The 18,866-nt window shown below is 36.5% G+C and overlaps 2 protein-coding genes across 2 annotated transcripts; one reads left to right on the plus strand and one right to left on the minus strand.

Annotated features, from left to right (window-relative positions):
• Positions 1-2,636: 2,636 nt before the first annotated feature.
• Positions 2,637-7,345, minus strand: LOC122292447 (alpha-soluble NSF attachment protein 2-like). Its single transcript, XM_043100810.1, has 9 exons — positions 7,091-7,345; positions 5,922-5,971; positions 5,754-5,826; positions 5,562-5,641; positions 5,101-5,252; positions 4,161-4,320; positions 4,029-4,076; positions 3,693-3,773; positions 2,637-2,901 (listed from the first exon to the last, which is right to left on the minus strand). The coding sequence occupies exons 1-9, from the start codon at positions 7,233-7,235 to the stop codon at positions 2,821-2,823; spliced, it is 870 nt and encodes a 289-aa protein (XP_042956744.1). The 5' UTR covers positions 7,236-7,345; the 3' UTR covers positions 2,637-2,820.
• A 416-nt stretch (positions 7,346-7,761) lies between these two features.
• On the plus strand, positions 7,762-10,531 carry LOC122292438 (amino acid transporter AVT6C). Its single transcript, XM_043100798.1, has 4 exons — positions 7,762-8,407; positions 9,044-9,196; positions 9,480-9,683; positions 9,810-10,531. The coding sequence occupies exons 1-4, from the start codon at positions 8,050-8,052 to the stop codon at positions 10,400-10,402; spliced, it is 1,308 nt and encodes a 435-aa protein (XP_042956732.1). The 5' UTR covers positions 7,762-8,049; the 3' UTR covers positions 10,403-10,531.
• The last annotated feature ends 8,335 nt before the right edge of the window (positions 10,532-18,866 follow it).

Consider the following 18,866-nt stretch of genomic DNA (forward strand, 5'->3'; position numbering starts at 1 on the left):
CAGTTAAAACCATTCTCAATCAAAACGCTGGCCAAGCCTTGTTGACCCTTCACCATATACGAGGACACGAAAGGACACCAGAGAGAGCCCTATATGTTGGCTTTCGATGTTTCCTCCTAAGTTTTAAATCTCACAACAAACATTTTAGGAATTTGTCCTCGCATTTCAAGAATATTGTTTTAAAAGTGGAGAAGCAAGGAATCTACCAAGAAAAAACCAATGGAAGTCCGTAATTGTAGAATCTATAAGCCAAAGAAGCTGTCCAACGAACAATAATCACAAACAAAAACTGAAGTTCGACTTATAAAACCTTACACAGATGAAAATTATGTATCCTCTAACTGGAAAATTCGACATAAAAGAACAATATATTCAATATTCCAATATAAAAATTCGAAATAATTGCTGAGTTCTTCTTGCGGATCACAATACAGAATTTTTACATACAATTATTCAAAACCTGGAAACTGAAGCTAAAAGAACAATCTTTTCAAGCAGAGTTTTCGCAAGAATAACGGGAAAAGATTTCAAAAAATTTATATTCCATATTTCAACCAAAAGTTGCTAATGAATTTATACCCAAAGGAAGAAAAGTATCCCCCCCCCCCCCAAAACCCAAAAAAAACAACTAAAGAAATAAGAGAAGATCTAAAAGCTAGGGAACAAATCGAAGCTAGCACGTACCTATGGCATGATAGGGAAACTTGAGGGACTTGAAGAAGTTTTCATTTAACGAGTTTCATTTCTGAGACTCTGATCAACGATTCACGAATTATTATACTCTGTGAAAATTATTGTTGGTGGGCTGCTTCCATGGGTTCAGCTAAATACAATTTGCTAAAGCGGGAATGGCTGCTAGAACGAGAAGCTACAAAATCGATGGTTCGAAGAGGTAACAGCCAAAGAGGGTAGACGAGGATGGCCTGACTTGTAAGAGAGAACCTAAATCGAAGCCATTATGGTTGTAAAGATGGTAGGGACTTCCTATGTTTACCCCAACCACAACAGCCATGGCCAACAGTTGGGTTTTTTAGATGGCTTGTGTCAATGAGAAAGGGATCAAATCCACGCGTAGGGAATATTTCAACTTCATACCGTATGTCGTAAACGTACAAAATTTATAATTTCGAATTTTCCCAACGTTATGCAGACACGGGAGTTTATAAATTAATTATTACATCTAGAAGTTGTTGAAATATAGATTCGAATTTTATTTTTGATCTTAATATTAATTATATTTATCACTGTATGTCCCAAAATTTTATTGAAGATTTTATTATTTATAATATATCTTACCAATAATAAATTGCCTATGCTCAAGAGGCTCCTCCATTGCACAAGCAAGCCGGACCTAAGGTTTGAGAAAAGAAATAGATTGTATTAAATATTGTTAATTTTTAGAAAATAAATTTATTGTCCTCCCTTACCATAAAAGCATTTGACATTCTACACATCCAACTTCCAAAACTTCAAAACAATTGTGATTTTATTATTATTATTATTATTATTATTATATTCTTCTTCTTCTTCTTCTTCTTCTTCTTCTTCTTCTTCTTCTTCTTCTTCTTCCCAAGCAAACTTTGTTGAAAGAAAAGATCATACATGTTAAAAGAGGTTGGTGTTCCCTAATAAAAAACCTCAAAACAACAACTATAATGTAAAAGTAACAAAAAAATTTAAAAAAATAAGGTTCTAAAACCAATTTCATGGTCTCTATCTAAACCATACAAAAAGAAACCATCTTAAAAAATATTTTAAAGGTAAGCCACCGTTAAAGACAGTGAAAATGAATGCGTTGTAATTGAAAATATTGAGATATTTGTTTGTAAAATTTTTAATCTTATCAGCTAATAGGAAAAATAATAATTCAAATGTTTAGATATACAGTCGCAGGAGAGTGAACACACAGTTCTGGAGTCTGCATTATTATTATATACAAACCGCGTAATGAGTAGTTGATAGAAAAGGCATGCTGAGAAACATTTTTTGCACTGCTGATTTGGTGAGATTTCGTAAGGAACCCGGCGTAGGTGCCTACCGGTGAAATCCAATATGAAGCAGCCATCAGAAATTGCGAGCCAGTCTCAATCATGAACACCAACTCAATGCATTATTATTATATTCAAACCGTGTAATGAGTTGTTGATAGAGAAGGCATACTGAGAAACATTTTTTGCATTGATGATTTGGTGAGATTTCGTAAGGAACCCGGCGTTGGTCCCAACCGGTGAAAGTCAATATGAAGCAACCATCAGAAAGGAAAATGCTTTGACCACTGGTGGCTGGCCCTTTTTTTTTTTTTTTTTCTTCTTAATGATTAAGAAAAAATTATTTAATATCATTATAAATTTTATATTTTTTAAAATATTTAAAAATATTAAAAAATATTTGAAAAAATTAAAAATAAATATATATATATTTTTTAACCTAGTGGTGGTTCTAGCCCCATCCCATCAGAAATTGTGAGCCAGTCTCCATCATCAACATCAATGTCAAGCCCACCGTATGCGCTATGAACAGGTACATAATCAGGTTTTGGTTGTCAGTCAGTCAGCTTAATTTCATAATTTAAATTGTTACCACCATTTTACAGTTTTATTATTTTCCGAAATGAAAGGTAGCATGAAAACCAACAATAGAGCAACGAGGGAGGCCATACCCGAATTATAAACACGTACCACAAACTTATGTATAAACACTCGGATTAAAATACAAAGCTAGCCATTGTAAAGGAAGGAAAAGTAACCGGACACAATCACAGAATACAATAGTGTAATCATCAAGACCAAATGCGAAAACCAAACTTTGACATATAAAATTTTAGGTAAGATCATCTTCTTCCAGTTCTTTCGCCTTCAGCTTTTCCTTCACCCTCAACAGAAGGGTTGTCTTCCAAGAATCCTACAGGGGTAGTTTAGGTAAAACAGCATCAAGAAAATGAGATACAAACAATTTCTTCCAAGGAAAAATATAGTTGCAAGTATAATTATGCACTAATCTGTATACCAATGTGATGTGATTGGTCAAAAAGTAGATTTTATTAAAAACAGTATTAATTTAAATTTTAAGTATGAATAAATCAGAATTGGTACATAGATTAGTGCGCAACTGTGCCTGTATGTAGCAAAACTCTTCTTCCAATGAACGGCAAACCAAAAAACGAAAAGAAAAGATCTACACTATCTTATAGATGAGGTCAAGAACAGATGTTAAAATCACTTTTGAGACACAATTCAAAAAAGAATTCCAAAAAGGAAGTAGGAATCCATAATGTGCCTCGGGTCAATTATTCCGTTTATATAATTTAGGATCTCTTCATCCATGGATTTTAATTCTAGCTGCTGAATTAAAAAAATAATAATACTCAACTACATTGTATCATTAGTGGTCAACCCAATCCATTCTCAATACATCATGTTTTAACAGTTTTTATTTCTGCATTTGGAATTTTGGAGACACCCCAGTGCGTAGAGAAAAATTCAAATAGTAAGTGAGGTGTTTTACCCCCTTGCTCCCTAGGTAACCTTGCAACAAAAATTATATCCTGAATTTAAACGTCATTCCATATCAACTCTGACAAAATCAATTTAAAGTAATCAGCTTTCAAGCTTTTTTTTTTTTTGACAAGTCACTTTTGAACTTTAATTGAGTTTCTAATGGAATCATAATTTCAATAATGAAGGGAGTTGTACCAGTGGAGTCATGCTGTCAAATTCTTTGACAACATCAGTAAACTTCACAATGTCTTCTTCGTCAATTGCAGCAGCAATATCCTGGCACAAAGATACAAGCTTCTTTGTCAAGAATCATCTCAAGAAAACAAAGATCACACTTAAATAAAAAATATATTATATATCACAATGTAAATAAGGTAGATATGTTGCTATAAATGGCACCTTACCCTAATGAACAAAAAGGATTGACTATAAAAAAGATTACATCAACAATTCAAACTATGCAGTCAACACAAAGAAAGGCACCTAAAGAATACAATAGAAAATAAATATAATAAAAAGTTTATAACCCACCACTAAGAATCTGTATTCGCGTGTTCCAGAAAACGTTGGATCCAATTCCTGCAAAAGTAAATGCAGCCTGGGTACAGTTCACTGAACCAAACGGTTGAATGTTGCGATAATGAACCAAGGACAAATTCAGACCTGGTATCGCTCTAATGCATTGGTAATGGCTACAACGTCACCTTTGCAGAGTTGGCAAATGCCAGCATTAAGAAGATGCCCTTTCACTCCATACTTCAGCAAGTTATTATTGAGCGAATGTCGTGCTATCTCTTCATAAATCTGAATCGACTTCTGATATCTGTAGAAATATCAAAAGCAAACTATCCATATCCCCATCAATGATAATAAATGAAAGGGTATCAGAAAAGGTGTTTTTTTTGGGTTGGGGGAGGGGGGGACCAAGTGTAGGTGAACAAGGACATATCTGATGATAAATAATAATCATTTCCAACTACAGTCCTTATAAAAAAACCTGTGCAAAAACCACTAACCATTACAAGAAAATTAAACACATCGAAAGGATAGTAGCAGAATTATAAACTAGTTGCAGCCTTATCAAAGTGAAAGCATCGAGATCACTTATATTTGGTTGACAGCTAACAGATCTCAAGTTAAGTTCTTATGATCCTTTACACAACCAAACCCTTCCAAATAAGCATACATAGAAATGAATGATGAAGTTTTCACTTTGCAGATGATAATAATTTTTCCTGATACTCCAGTAGCACAATACCAAGAGTAAAATACATAAATTTTCCTGAAGTTAAATTATAAAGTGCATCAGGTTGTGAAAATCCTTGGGATCATGTTCAGAGAAGCCCTTTCTGACTGACTGAGATAAAAAAAAAAAAAAAAAAAAAAAAAAAAAAAAAAGCCATCTCTGACTGTTCTTGTTTCTCACACCAAACAATGTTCAGCAACAAAATTCTATACACACAAACATGCAGGGTGCGATAGAGCAGTCCCATACAAAGTTTATTACAATATGGCATCCCAAGAGTAAAATACTAACCATTTTTTTTTTTTTTTTTTGACTCATCAAAAAGAGAAATATTTTTAGGAGAGTTGCTAGGCTTACTGTTCTAGTTGAGCAGCAAATTGTGCAACTTTCTGCTTGCACTGGTTGGCAGAAGTTGTTACTTCCTCATTTTCGAAAAAGTCCGCTGACTTTTCAAAGTAAACAATAGCCTGCTCAATGTTCTGTTCAGACTCGTACAATTCAGCAATTTCCTGTGTAGAGAAAAGATTTCCCAAATTCAACAAATGTATTTTATGTTTATTATTACATCATCTCTAGAATGGTCCCAAAAAGGTATTCCACGTAAACATAGTCATCAAGAGCCCTCCAAAACCATTCTTTCTTTCATTTCTAGAAGGCTTGAGATTATTTCAACAGGGGATAGAAATGAAAAAGGAACTGCACGGCAATACAACCAAAAATGGGAGATTTCAAAATAACATGAAAAGTAGGAAATTATTTTAAATCAGCATCTCCAAGGAAACGGTAAAATCGCTAATAATGCCAAGGAAAAAATGTACTTTTAGGTATCTCGCAGCCATGCTGAGCCGTCCAATTTCACAAAACAGATTTACCGCCTGCTCTAAGCACGATATGGCCTCTGCATTAAGAAAAGAATTTTACCACAATAATGTCTTATATTCAATTGAAAGAGAGATATTAGCAGATAATACAGATATAAAAGCAATATATAAAGGAAAAACCATACATACCATTTCCAGATGCTTTCTTATAGCTATGAGCAGCATCGACATATGCTTGGGCGGCCTCATGTTTGCTTTCCAACTAAAAGCACACACGAATGGAATGAGATTGCCACATAGCAGCCAAAGTAATATAAAAATAACAGTGCTTAATCCCAAAAATCCAAAAGTAATTACCTTCAAATGACAGTTTGCCAATTTCACATATGTTGAACCAGCCTTATCCCCTGAAAAAAACCCATATTTGAAGGGATCAGCAGCCCCTAACATGGGCATGCAATGACGACAAGATTAAATCTAGCGATTGGTTTTTTTTTGGCACCGGATGTCCAAGAACAAAATAAGGACTAATCCCAGGAGTGCACAAGCCCCTGGCAATGAATTTTTCACAAGTGCACCTTGGGTATTATAAAGGGAAACTCACACAATGTGATGGCCCCTAGAAATTATTGGTTCAAACCTTAGACTTGAAGGGAGCATGCCCCCAAGACTAAAGTCCTTACCACTTAAGACAACCCCAACCCCTTGGGATTCTACGGAACGATTTCATTCTTGGATTCCCATTATCCCAACAGAACCATGTTGATCAGAGATCCTTCTCAGCGAAAAGGTAAAGGAAACATCTTTTGAATAACTGAGATCGTCCGTGAGAGGCCAACAAGATAGACTGGAAGTAAGTTTTTTAACATGAAAAATGGTTTAAGAACCATTCCCTGGATTAAACCCACGTGAATTAATAATTTTGATTTCCTTCAATTAAATTGAGGTATCTTCACAAAAACTGGACAAAATGTGAAATGTTTTAGCACATTTGCCAAATTCTTCGCAAAAAGTTATGATTTAGTCCTAAGTATCATTTCCAAACTTAATCCCATCAAAATTTACATCTAAAAGCCAATTTATCTAACTTTCAAATCATTCAAAAGCCATATCGCCCACCCTAATCCAATCAATCAAATATTCCCAATTCTAAATCAATATCCAAGCTTGCCACTAAGAACCAACCAAGTAGATAGGCACAGCATATCAGACCTAACACAGTGTCATTCCTGATTAGAACAAAACAAGACACACTAGCCCACCTTAAGTTTTAAAAAAAGAATACAAAAATCAAAATTTTCCCAAAAAATAAAGGAAAATCAATGATTAATGTCCAAAATTGGATCATTACCATCGCCAACGAAAAAAATTAATGGGTTAATGGAGTAAACTTGAAATACGACCAATTTGTCACAAAGATCAAAACTTTCCATTCCTATTATTTTTTCCCCGATTCTTTACCGGTAAACAAGCAGAGGAAAAAAAGAAGAAAAAATTATTGTATGATATATTAGTTAAAATTGTACAGGATTTGGCGAGCTTGAAGGAATTGGCAGATTTATCGAAGAGATCGGCGGCGTCTTCATATTTGGAACCGAACAAACCCCAGCCATTGAGCTTCTTTTCTGCTTTCTTCTGGAACTCCTCTGCTCTTGCAATCTGATCCCCCATTTGATAATACTGAGATTTTTCTCCGAGTCGGGACAGAGAAGATCAAAGAGGGAGAGAATTATGGAATGGAAAAATTATTTCCGTCAAAGTCAGGCTTGATTGCAACAAGAAAGGGAGTGCCTTTCGGCTTTTGTAGTCTTGGGTTCGGTTGGGTTTGGAATACTAGGAGTAAAGTTCAAAGCCCAATGAGCCCATCTAAAAGGTTTGGGCCGGTCTCATCCTAACAATTTCATTAACTGAAAAAAGAAAAGGGAAGAAATAAATTATAAATCAAACCCAGGATTCGTTGTCAAATTCGAGTTGGAAATTGGAAAATGTTAAAAATAAATGAAATTGAAAGACCAAATGATGGATTAGTGGAACATGCCAGATATGACTGGCCCCAAACCTTTGATTTTTGGCACATTTAAAATCAAAACAAAATGGAAAAATCATCAGGTGCAATGCACATAACCCTCTTTTGCGTCCCCCTACATTTTTAACGTCTCCATAGCTGTTTATCTGAACATGACTCCGATCTTCGCATCGCAAGCCACTCCGAGTCCGAGCTGCCTTTTATCATTCAGAACTGCCATCATACTTCTTTCAATTTTAATTCCCATCTTACCCTCTCTTCTACCTTCTTCAACCCAATCATATTCCGCTATCCTAATGGGGATTTTGGTAAATTGGACCACCACCTAACGCAAAGCCGCCTTGTAAACTTATATAGCGATTAAATTCCTAAATCATGTACAAGAAGACAACCACCTAAAACAAACAAAAACCTCTTCCTAGCTTGCTACTCGGGAAATCCCATCTTCTGGATCAGATCATGTCTCCGGCAGCAATACACGTGCCACTCCTACCAGAGCACAAGCCAAAGATAAGGCACGCATCGGTTTCGGGGGCAGTGTTCAACGTATCAACGAGCATAATCGGTGCTGGTATCATGTCCATTCCGGCCACGCTTAAGGTCCTTGGTGTTATTCCAGCATTTTTGCTGATCGGGGCTATTGCTCTGCTGGCTGATGTCTCGGTGGAGTTTCTAATGAGGTTTACACACTCGGGAAACGCGAGAACTTATGCCGGTATCATGAGGGAGTCTTTTGGTCAGGCAGGATCGGTGGCCACCCAAATGTGTGTCATGATTACTAATCTTGGGTGTTTGATCATGTACCTGATTATTATCGGTGAGCATCCAGTACTTCTATTAGCAAGCTTGTTTTTGTTTTGTTTTTAGTATTGGATTGCCATCCATCTAGTGTTTGCTACCTGTTAAGATAGATCTGTGGTATATATGTTGAGCACTTTTAACGATATCTCAAATATTCAGCCTTGATTCTAGGAAACCCAGAACAAGTTATTTGTTTAATTATTTTTTAAAATAAGTTATGGTTAGGGCCAGATTGTTAATTCTGAGGTGAATGATTGGTTGGAAGAGCTGAGTTTTCGTGGGAGGCTCTGCACTTGTTGTCGTGGGATGTTTGGAAGCGTCACGGGGTGTTCGCTTCCAAGCAACAACTTCGTGAAGTTGCTGTGTTTTGAGTTTTACTATAGCACCCTTCGATTCTAAGTATCTGATAATAGCTTAGGGAAAAAAAAAGGTATCTGATAATAATTTATTTATAGGGATCTACTCTTTTTATTTAGTTTGGCTACCCTTGCTGTTTAATTTCATGGTCTGTATATATGAAAAGGCCATAAGATTTTTTATCTTTTTTTTTTTTTAAATAAAAATAAAAAGGTTGTACAAAAAATAAAAGAGAAATTAGGTTTAAAGCATGATGATCATGAGCAGGATTTTTATTTTATTGTTTTGTCTGTAGGGGACGTACTCTGTGGAAGTCAGCCTGAAGGAGTAACGCATCTTGGCATTTTGCAACAATGGTTTGGCATTCATTGGTGGAACTCCCGCGAATTTGCTCTGCTTGTTACCGTTGGCTTCATCTTGCTTCCATTGGTCCTCTTAAGGCGAATAGGTCAGTGAACTCCATAATTCATTCCAATTAGCAACAAGTTAATTAATTGAAAATTATTAATTTGACTTTTAGGCAGAAGCACATTTGAGTATATATGTTGCTAGCTTGATGCCGCTATATATAGATCTTCCAATGCAGTTAATTATCATTAGTCGGAACATGTATTTTTAATAATGAACTGCATGCTTGCAGCATAGGCTATGCAAGTAGACATTTATGGTTGGAAATATTTGATTTTTGATGATCTGACATGTTCTTACTCTACTAACTTCTTTGTTTCCAGAATCATTGAAGTTCAGTTCAGCAATATCGATGCTACTTGCAGTGGTGTTTGTTGGCGTAAGTTCTGTGATGGCAATCATTGCGCTCCTGGAAGGGAAAACAAAGAGCCCGAGACTGCTACCTCACTTGGACAACCAAGTCTCCTTCTTTGACCTTTTCACCGCTGTCCCAGTTATTGTGACAGCCTTCACATTCCATTTCAACGGTAAGATCAACAGATCGAATAGGGAGCATTGCTATTAATTAGTGCGCGCATGGCTTTATTTCTTGCTGTAAGCAGTAGTTTTTTCCCGAGTTTGACACAAAAAAGCCTTTTAATGGATGCATGCAGTTCACCCAATTGGCTTTGAGCTGGGCAAGCCTTCTGATATGATCAGGGCAGTTCGAATATCACTCGTACTTTGTGCGGCCATCTACCTTGCCATTGGCCTATTTGGGTACTTATTGTTCGGGGAATCAATAATGCCAGATATACTAGTCAATTTTGATCAAAGTTCAGGTTCAGCAATTGGTTCATTGCTAAATGACATGGTTCGGTTGAGCTATGCACTGCACGTCCTGTTCGTGTTTCCTCTTTTGAACTTCTCGTTGAGGGCAAACATAGATGAGTTCCTTTTCCCTAAGAAGCCACTTTTGGCAACGGACAACAAAAGATTTGTATCCCTCAACCTCGTTCTGCTAGCCATCTCTTACCTGGCAGCAATTGCCATCCCCAATATATGGTACTTTTTCCAGTTCCTTGGATCAACCTCTGCAGTCTCCCTAGCCTTCATCTTCCCTGGTGCTGTTGCTCTCAGGGATGTTCATGGTATATCAACAAGAAGGGATAGGATTATGGCAGCGATAATGGTAATCCTGGCGGTAGTAACGAGCACAGTTGCCATTTCCACCAATATCTACAATTTCTTTGGAAACAAGTCATAGTCCTCCCAAAAATTAAGCTTTTAGTTTAAGTCATGTATTCTTCAAATTTTGCTGTCTGCCCGTTTTAATGGAAATGCAGGCGAGCACATTTAAAGAAGATTGAAATGCATTCATTACCCATATTTAAAATCTTAAGAGTTAAATTATGTAATTCTAAAATTATTTGCCTCGCGTCTTTCAACCGCTAGATGAATGCTAACGACCAAATTGAGATTCAAGCGAGGACTGTCACCATGATGAGGTTAAAATTTAGCCTCTAAAAGAGCTTGTGATCCTGGAAGGTGGACGGTCGATGACCTTACCTCTCTATAAACATGAGCTCTTTCCACTTTACAAGTCTAGCGCGGCCTCTAAAACTAGCTTTGAAAAGTTCATTAATTCTTTAAGCTGTTTTGCCATAGAACACATGCATACTGCTAGCTATTAAATCTAAAAAGATGGATGGTGTACACATTCTATACTAAGGTTTATGAGTACACTCGAGAGTTAAGAGTCTTGAGAGTAATTTCTGAAATTTTCCCTTTTATCATACGATTTAGCCTTCCTTTTCTAAGCAAGGGTGAAGAAAAACATATAAAAAATAAAAATAAACAAACGCTTGGGAGCTATATTTTAGGTAACAAGGTGGTTAAAAAACGTAAATCATACAACACAATTTTACAAGGATACCCGAATACAATTTAGTTCACAGATGCCAACAATGCAATTGAAAAGAGACGTGCGTGGCATTCTCCTTAAGGATCACACTTAGTGCCACAACGAATGCATCGTCCGCACCAGGATAGAGTTTTATTCTGAAGCATTCTTTGCTTCTGCAGCAGCTTCCCCGTTTGAAGTTGTGAGTTAACTGTATATGTAGTCACATAAAAAAAAGGGGTTATTTCGTGGTTGCAAATGATAAGTGAAGGGAATTAAAACCAAATTTCAAAAACACGATTCATATGAAAAATGGAACCCATCCTGCTAGTACCTCTGCAATCACTGTATCACCCCTGTAAACTCTCAAAGACCGAGAAGAGCAGCACCCAACAACCTGGAAATTGCAGATATCTTTATCAATATTACTTGCCAAGAAGACATGAAGCTGTGTCATAGGAATGAGGTTTGAACGCTGCACGCTGGATAAGAGATCTTCTCGCTCTGAGCTTTCTCCTCTATGTACTATCCATCGGTGATGGGGTGTCAGCACCTAGTTACATTTTACAAAATGCTAGGAAGTCAGCTTCCATGAATGCATATGAATTCCACTAGGATGTAACAATCGCATGTAAACGTGAAGTCACAACACACACACACACACACAGAGTAGAGATTAACCTTCTGGCGCTTTGTGAGGATAGGATGGCGATGGAGTCACGCAGGACTCTCTTTTTCTGGAAGTTGGAGCAAAGAGTCCATGATGTTTCTTTTTGACAGTCAACTCCACCTCATAAGGGACACAAAAGCCATTTTCGACAACAGGGAACCCCATATGCCATCTCCGGAGCGTTTGCAAAAGGGTCGTTACTTAGTCCTGGTACTTTTTCCAAAACGAAGTTCTGAGAGGGGAGATTTGGATAATGTCCCGCCATCTTAACTACAGCTTTTATTTTTTTATTTTTTTTATCTTAACTACAGCTTGATCAAAAGAAAGTGTAGGAAAAGTAAATGCTTGGTATACAACATAAAAGCATAGAACTAATTAGGAATCTCAAGAACTTTGTCGTTCCGTGTTTGCAATTTCGAGCTATAAGCTTCATGATCTTTCTGCAAGATAGAAAACAAGTTAAATAGGTCATCAAGGTTATGGTATCATTTCTTGGAAATCAAGAAAGCTTTTTGAAGATATACAAGCACACGGTGGCTAGCAAGAGCTGAAGAAAGAGAGAATAATAAAATAAAAGAGAACGCCGTTGGAAGGTCAGACAAGATCTAATCCATCAGCTTGCTTGATCTCTTGAATTTGCATTAGGGCCAAGATCTGAGAAGATACATATATGTAAATTATTTCTGGCTGTTAGAATTTTGATGAGTTATTAGAACTTAATTAAAAGTCCTGCGTGATATCTTTATTAAGTGTGTAGAGCATATTTAATAAAGTGTTTACATCACCTAATTTGATTTGGAAGAAATTTTAAAATTTAAATCTTATAAATTAAATTTTACTCGTTACTTAATGATGCCAAAAATAGAATTTTTCTTCTTTGTTAGATTCCAGACTGTCCCACACCCCTTTTGGGACCCCAAGTGCTAAAAACTGGATAAAAGCAAATGTTCTTCCTAAAACAGAATTCAATGACTAACACTACGTACGTTCCCTTTTGCGAAAGTGGATCGATGACTATGAAATGAAGAAAACTTCAAAACCAGTTTAGAGTCTCTAGACTGATCGGCGGTAAATAGGACTCGAGTCTCGATCCTTGTGGGTCTCTGAAGCCAAAAAAATAAAATAAAAAAGAAAACAAAAGATATTCTTTATCTTATTTCTTTTAAAATAAAAATGAGGGGTACTTAAAGCGGGAACGCAAAGAAAATAATTTCATATTTCCCTTGAGTTATAAGATTTAAAGGAGTCGTATCATCATTTATTTATTTATTTTTGCTTTGACAACCAGCTTCAATGGTGGAACTGGAGATGGGTTTAAATGGGCCGACAAGCCCAATGGCCCAACGCCAATTCTGTCATCCCTAAGTTTTGTACCATCAAAAGTCATCTAAAATCAAGCGAGTGATAAGAGCATCTCATTGATTTGATTAAAGTTGAAGGAAGGTCAAAATTTAGATAATGTGTGCCAAAATGACTTCACATTGGACGAACATTTCTAAAATAATTTAGATTTTAGTTATAGTGCTTCACTAAATATAGCTAATTACAGTTACTTCATCAAACATTAAAATACTAGTTTATCATTCTAAGCAAATAAATTAAATTAATTAAAATATAATGAAAATTTAATATTTAAAATATAAATATTATTAACATTTAATTGGTAGAATTATAAAATGTAATAACAATAAATAAAATAAAAAAAATATTAGATTAATAATATTTTATTATTATATATAGAGTAAATAAATAATCTAATGTAGAGATTGAATTTAAATGAAATGAAAAAATATAAATTCTTGCGTTATTAGCTAAAATTTAAAGAAACTAATGGGAATGCTCTTAAATGGAACAATATAAACTGCATCAGGTAATGTACAGATCGATAATTTGCTCTTAACAGTAGATTGGAAGTGTCTTTGATCGTGAAAATAATTATGCAATTAATATCGCCAACAATTTGAGAAGATATAGCTAATTAAACCAGTACGGAACAAGCACTCATTAGCATAAGAAAAAGTCTACCCAGCCTCCGGTTTGTGAGTCGCACTCCACACTCCTGACGTGTCAAACCCGGTTCTTCACCTAAATCACGGTTTAGTCGTCCACTTCTCTCATACTTCTCACTCGCCTTCCTACCCACATTTACAAGTACTGTTGCCAGCCCAGAGACTGTCATTTTTGCCATTTTGCTTCATTTTCTCGTCTTCCCCTTTTCATCCTCTCTCCCTCTCCTCCCCCTTTCCCCAGCTCTCTCTCTCTCTCTCTCTCTCTCTCTCTCTCTCTCTCTCTCTCTCTCTCTCTCTCTCTCTCTCTCTCTCTCTCTCTCTCTCTCTCTCTCTCTCTCTCTCTCTCTCACAAAGGTCCTTCCTTTCATTTGCTAATTGGGTATGTTGTGAAGTCGTTCAATGGTTCATGGTATTTTTCATTGGAAAATAAATATGTTTCTTGTTCAACTTCTTCTTGCTCCAACCGTCATGATGGTTTGCTTTGCAACGTTTGCTTCCAGAGCCCTTATACTACCCAATGACGAAGGGATACACACACAGATATATCAAAGCCTTTTTATTTTTTTATTTTTTACTTTTATCGATTGACATATATATATAGTCTGTTAATCCAGGAGTGAATTTTATTAGTTGGGTTTGCCTAATATATAATTGTGGAGTTTAATTTACAGTTCAAGCTTTACATGATTTATTCAAAATTTTGGGGAAGAAGGACTGGGACTTCTCTAATCCATGTAGTACTGGACTAACAACGACGGACGTAAAAGAGATTGCTGCTGTTACCTGCAGCAACTGCGTCGTTAATGGCACCGAGTCATACACGGTTTCAGAGTGATGGTCAGGCCGGCGAAAGGAGACGAGTGGAGGGAGTTGGGGAGAGAATGCGGAGGAAGGGAATGAAGAAGTGAAACAGCACGCCAGGGGGTGAGAATTTGAAATCAACCAAAAAGGATAAAAAATGTACGTTTCCAGATTTTTTTTTCTCAAAAAAAAAAAAAAGAGCCACGTGGGCTGGAGTGCGGAGGTTGAGCTACAGGAGGAGGTTGTATAGAAGGACTCTTAGCATAATTATTTCTTCTATATTATACTCAAGCTAATTGATTAGAAAAAAAAAAAAATACAGATATTAGCTAGGAGTCAGCGTAGCTAGCTTTGTCTATCTGGCCAAATGATTTTATGTCGTTTTTGATGTACTTTTACAACCTTGTGTACAAATCGAACAGAAGGCCTATTGTAAGAAAATTGGAGAAAGGTCATTTTCCAAAACGCTTGAAAGTCTAAAATAATACTGCAGAAACTCAAAAACTCTTTTACAAATGATCAGGCTGAAATGCAAAAATCGCTGCCTTTCATGCACTATATATCCAAAACTCAACAAAGAGACGCAGCAACTGAAAACTCCTTCTCTGATATGTCTTGTTGATATATATGGCCCATGATCAGGGAGGGTCTGTCTCCTGTGCCCGTGTGTGATTTTTGGTTGTTTTCGCGGGTGGGTTTTGCCCTCATTAATTCACATTACATGTATGGATCGAGTAAGGGACAAGTAAGGGGCATCCCGTGTGTTGTGATATGCATCCCTATATTTTTAATTACTACCAATTGTCAGTACTGTATGTGTACTCCTAATTATAAATAATTTGTAGTTGAAATAATTTCGCCTTCGATCGATGGCTGCAACCGACGCCACATGCATGTGCAATCCCTTTTTGTCACAATTCGGGGTATCCACGCTGCGATGAACATATATATCGTGGATCGAGTTCACCGTATTCGTGATTAATTTGTCTGTTCACAATCCTAAACACACAAGTCATGCATGTATATATATATATATATATACCGATGCATGGGGATTATCTGAGTTATCTGAGCTAGCTTAATTGATTTAATGTTTGAAACAAACCCGTCATGTATATATATATATATAGAAGAAATTCTAATAATGTAGATATATAGCAAACCCAGATTAGAAGAATACAAATCAAGCCTATATATACTGAATTTATTAGCAATTCCATTCGTCAAAGAAGAATTTAGGGCGAAGAAAAAGACGGAAGTAATATAGCTGTCCCAAGTGTGAGGCTGATTAATTTGTTTGGATGCACGGTCCTCGCTGTGCAGTACGCAACAGGGGTTATGACAACAAACCAGTTTGTAGCATGCATTTGATGACGCCTAGAATTCTAACGGTGACAACCGATGGATAGCGACCTCTTTATTCAAATTCTATATATATCTAAGCTAGCAGCGAGTGCGTACTCACTCGTGCGTGAGAGAGAGGGAATTTGCTGCATGATAATGACTTCTCTTCTTATAAAAACAACTAATTGTATCAATATCATCATCATCATCATCATCATCATCATCATATATATATATATATATAAGCTAGGATGCATGCAGATAGCTGAATATCAATAATTTGATCATTATATATGTTATATTTTTCTATTTGGTGGTGCTAGGAACGTTGTATTTAATTTGTCATTCACTTATATTATATATTTCAACTTTAATTGTCGTTGTCATGATCAGTCTGTTTATAAATCATCGACCAGCTTCTCTGGCCTTCTCCTTATACATATCTTATATATATATATATATATATATAGACACACACACACACACACACGAGCCAAACTTCGATCTTGTCTTTGTTGCTTATATATACTATCCTTGAAGAATATTCTTTGATATTGCCAAAAAGAAAATGGCCAACAAATTAGAACTCTCTCCCTCTCTCTCTCTCTCTCTCTCTCTGCGCATAGGCATTTATCACTAACTTAATTTATACTTTTATTCATGTATTTGTTCACGGTCTCATATGTGCATGTGATCAATGTACTTTCCCAAAGTGCGATTCATCACGTGAGTTTTGCTAGCATACCTCAAGAACGACACTTCTATACTTCTTCCTGCAAAAGAATAGTTTTTATTATTATAATAAGAAAAAAAAAAGAATATATATATATATATATATATAATAGCCAAAGAACAATAAATATTAAGGGTAAATGCTGAATATGGTAATTAGAAAAACTCTATTTGCAAGCCGGTTTGTTTGACACATCATCTGTATATATCGTTGCTATGTAAGGATTTGAATTTAGAAAAAATTTGAGAATTTAATTCTTACAAGTCAAATCTTGTAATGTTAGTGGCTGTATATATATATATATCCTGATCTACAACGGCTTGCAAATAGAATAACTCCGTACGGTTATATTAGTAACTTTGCAATTGATAATATACAGTATCATGCGGGCTAAAAAAGAGAAATAAATGTTGATTTTTTTTTCCCAAACAAGATAACATTACATAGATTAATAACAAAGAATATGTTGTGCCTCTGGTCTGTCCAAAAATCACACAAAACAATTTTAAAGTGGTTCAGCAAATTGCTTACGTCCACTGGAGCCTCTTTTATAGAATTTGTACGAGATTTACAAAACACTCTACAAAATTCTATTTCTCTCTCTCACGTTCCTCTTCCTCTCTTTTACCCACTGCATTTTATCTTCAGAGCTCTCTTCTATTTATAGGAGAAGAGCAGCCCACCTGTTGCAGCTTCTTCTGACTTGGGAGAGGGTGGGTGGCCTAACTATGGTAGGTGGTGGTGGGTGGTGGTGGGTGAGCATGAGTTGGTGGCTGCAAACCCAAACTCATTTCACACTCACACTTACACTTGGGTTGATTTCAACAATCACCCCCTCCACCCAAGTGTGCCATACCAGGATGCTTACAAACTGATTCATTCTTCAAATGAATGCACCACATTCTTTGACATGAGAGACTTCTGCTATCGAATACGCTCCAATGCACCCGAGGGTGCTCAGCAGTGTTCAATACTGATCAAGTCCAAACAGTGTTGGAACTTGATCCCTGTGACGACCTTCGTCAACATATCTGCTGGATTATCTTCAGTGCCAATCTTCTGAAGTTTGATGTCATCTTCTTCCAATATTTCACGTACAAAGTGAAATCTGACATCTATATGTTTTGTTCGAGAGTGATATACTTGATTCTTGGCCAAATGAATTGCACTCTGACTGTCACAGTAAACGGTAACCTCTTGCTGCTCAAAGCCCAAATCTGTTACCAATCCCTGTAACCAAATAGCTTCTTTCACGGCTTCTGTTACAGCCATGTATTCAGCCTCAGTTGATGATAGTGCAATTGTTGACTGCAAAGTTGATCGCCAACTAACTGGTCCTCCAGCCATAGTGAACACATAACCAGTTGTCGATCGACGTTTGTCAAGATCACCTGCATAGTCTGAGTCAACATATCCAGTTACTAGACTATCTTCACTCTTCTCAAACCTCAAACCAACATCTACGGTCCCCGCAATATACCGTAGAATCCACTTAGCCGCATGCCAATGAACCTTTCCAGGATTATGCATATAGCGACTAACCAAGCTAACGGCCTGGGAGATATCAGGTCGTGTACACACCATGGCATACATTAAGCTTCCAACAACACTTGCATATGGTACATTCTTCATGTAGTCTCGCTCTTCATCGGTTTTAGGAGACTGCAATGCACTGAGCTTGAAATATGGGGCCATAGGAGTACTCACCGGCTTCGTCTTCGAGTCGATGTTGAATCGTTGCAGTATTCTCTTCAGATACTGTTTCTGAGTAAGGTGAACTATACCTTTCACCCTATCTCTGCTGATCTCCATTCCCAGTATTCTTCGTGCTTCTCCTAGATCTTTCATTTCAAACTCATTACTTAACTGAGTTTTTAAGCGATCTATCTCCCCCTTGCTTTTACATGCAATTAACATATCATCTACATATAAAAGCAAATAAATGAAAGATCCATTTGCAAGTTTTCTGAAATATACACAATGATCGTATTGGCAACGAGTGTATTTCAGATCCAACATAAAGCGGTCGAAACGCTTGTACCATTGTCGAGGTGACTGCTTCAAGCCATAGAGAGACTTCTTCAGACTGCATACCCAATTCTCTTTGCTAGCTTCTTTGAATCCTTCTGGTTGAGACAGATAAATCTCCTCTTCCAGATCACCATGTAAGAAAGCTGTCTTCACATCAAGCTGTGCTAACTCAAGATCATATTGTGCAACCAAAGCTAACAATATCCGAATGGATGAATGTTTCACAACAGGAGAGAATAC

This window comes from Carya illinoinensis, chromosome 1, assembly GCF_018687715.1.
Source record: "Carya illinoinensis cultivar Pawnee chromosome 1, C.illinoinensisPawnee_v1, whole genome shotgun sequence".
Lineage (NCBI taxonomy): Eukaryota > Viridiplantae > Streptophyta > Magnoliopsida > Fagales > Juglandaceae > Carya > Carya illinoinensis.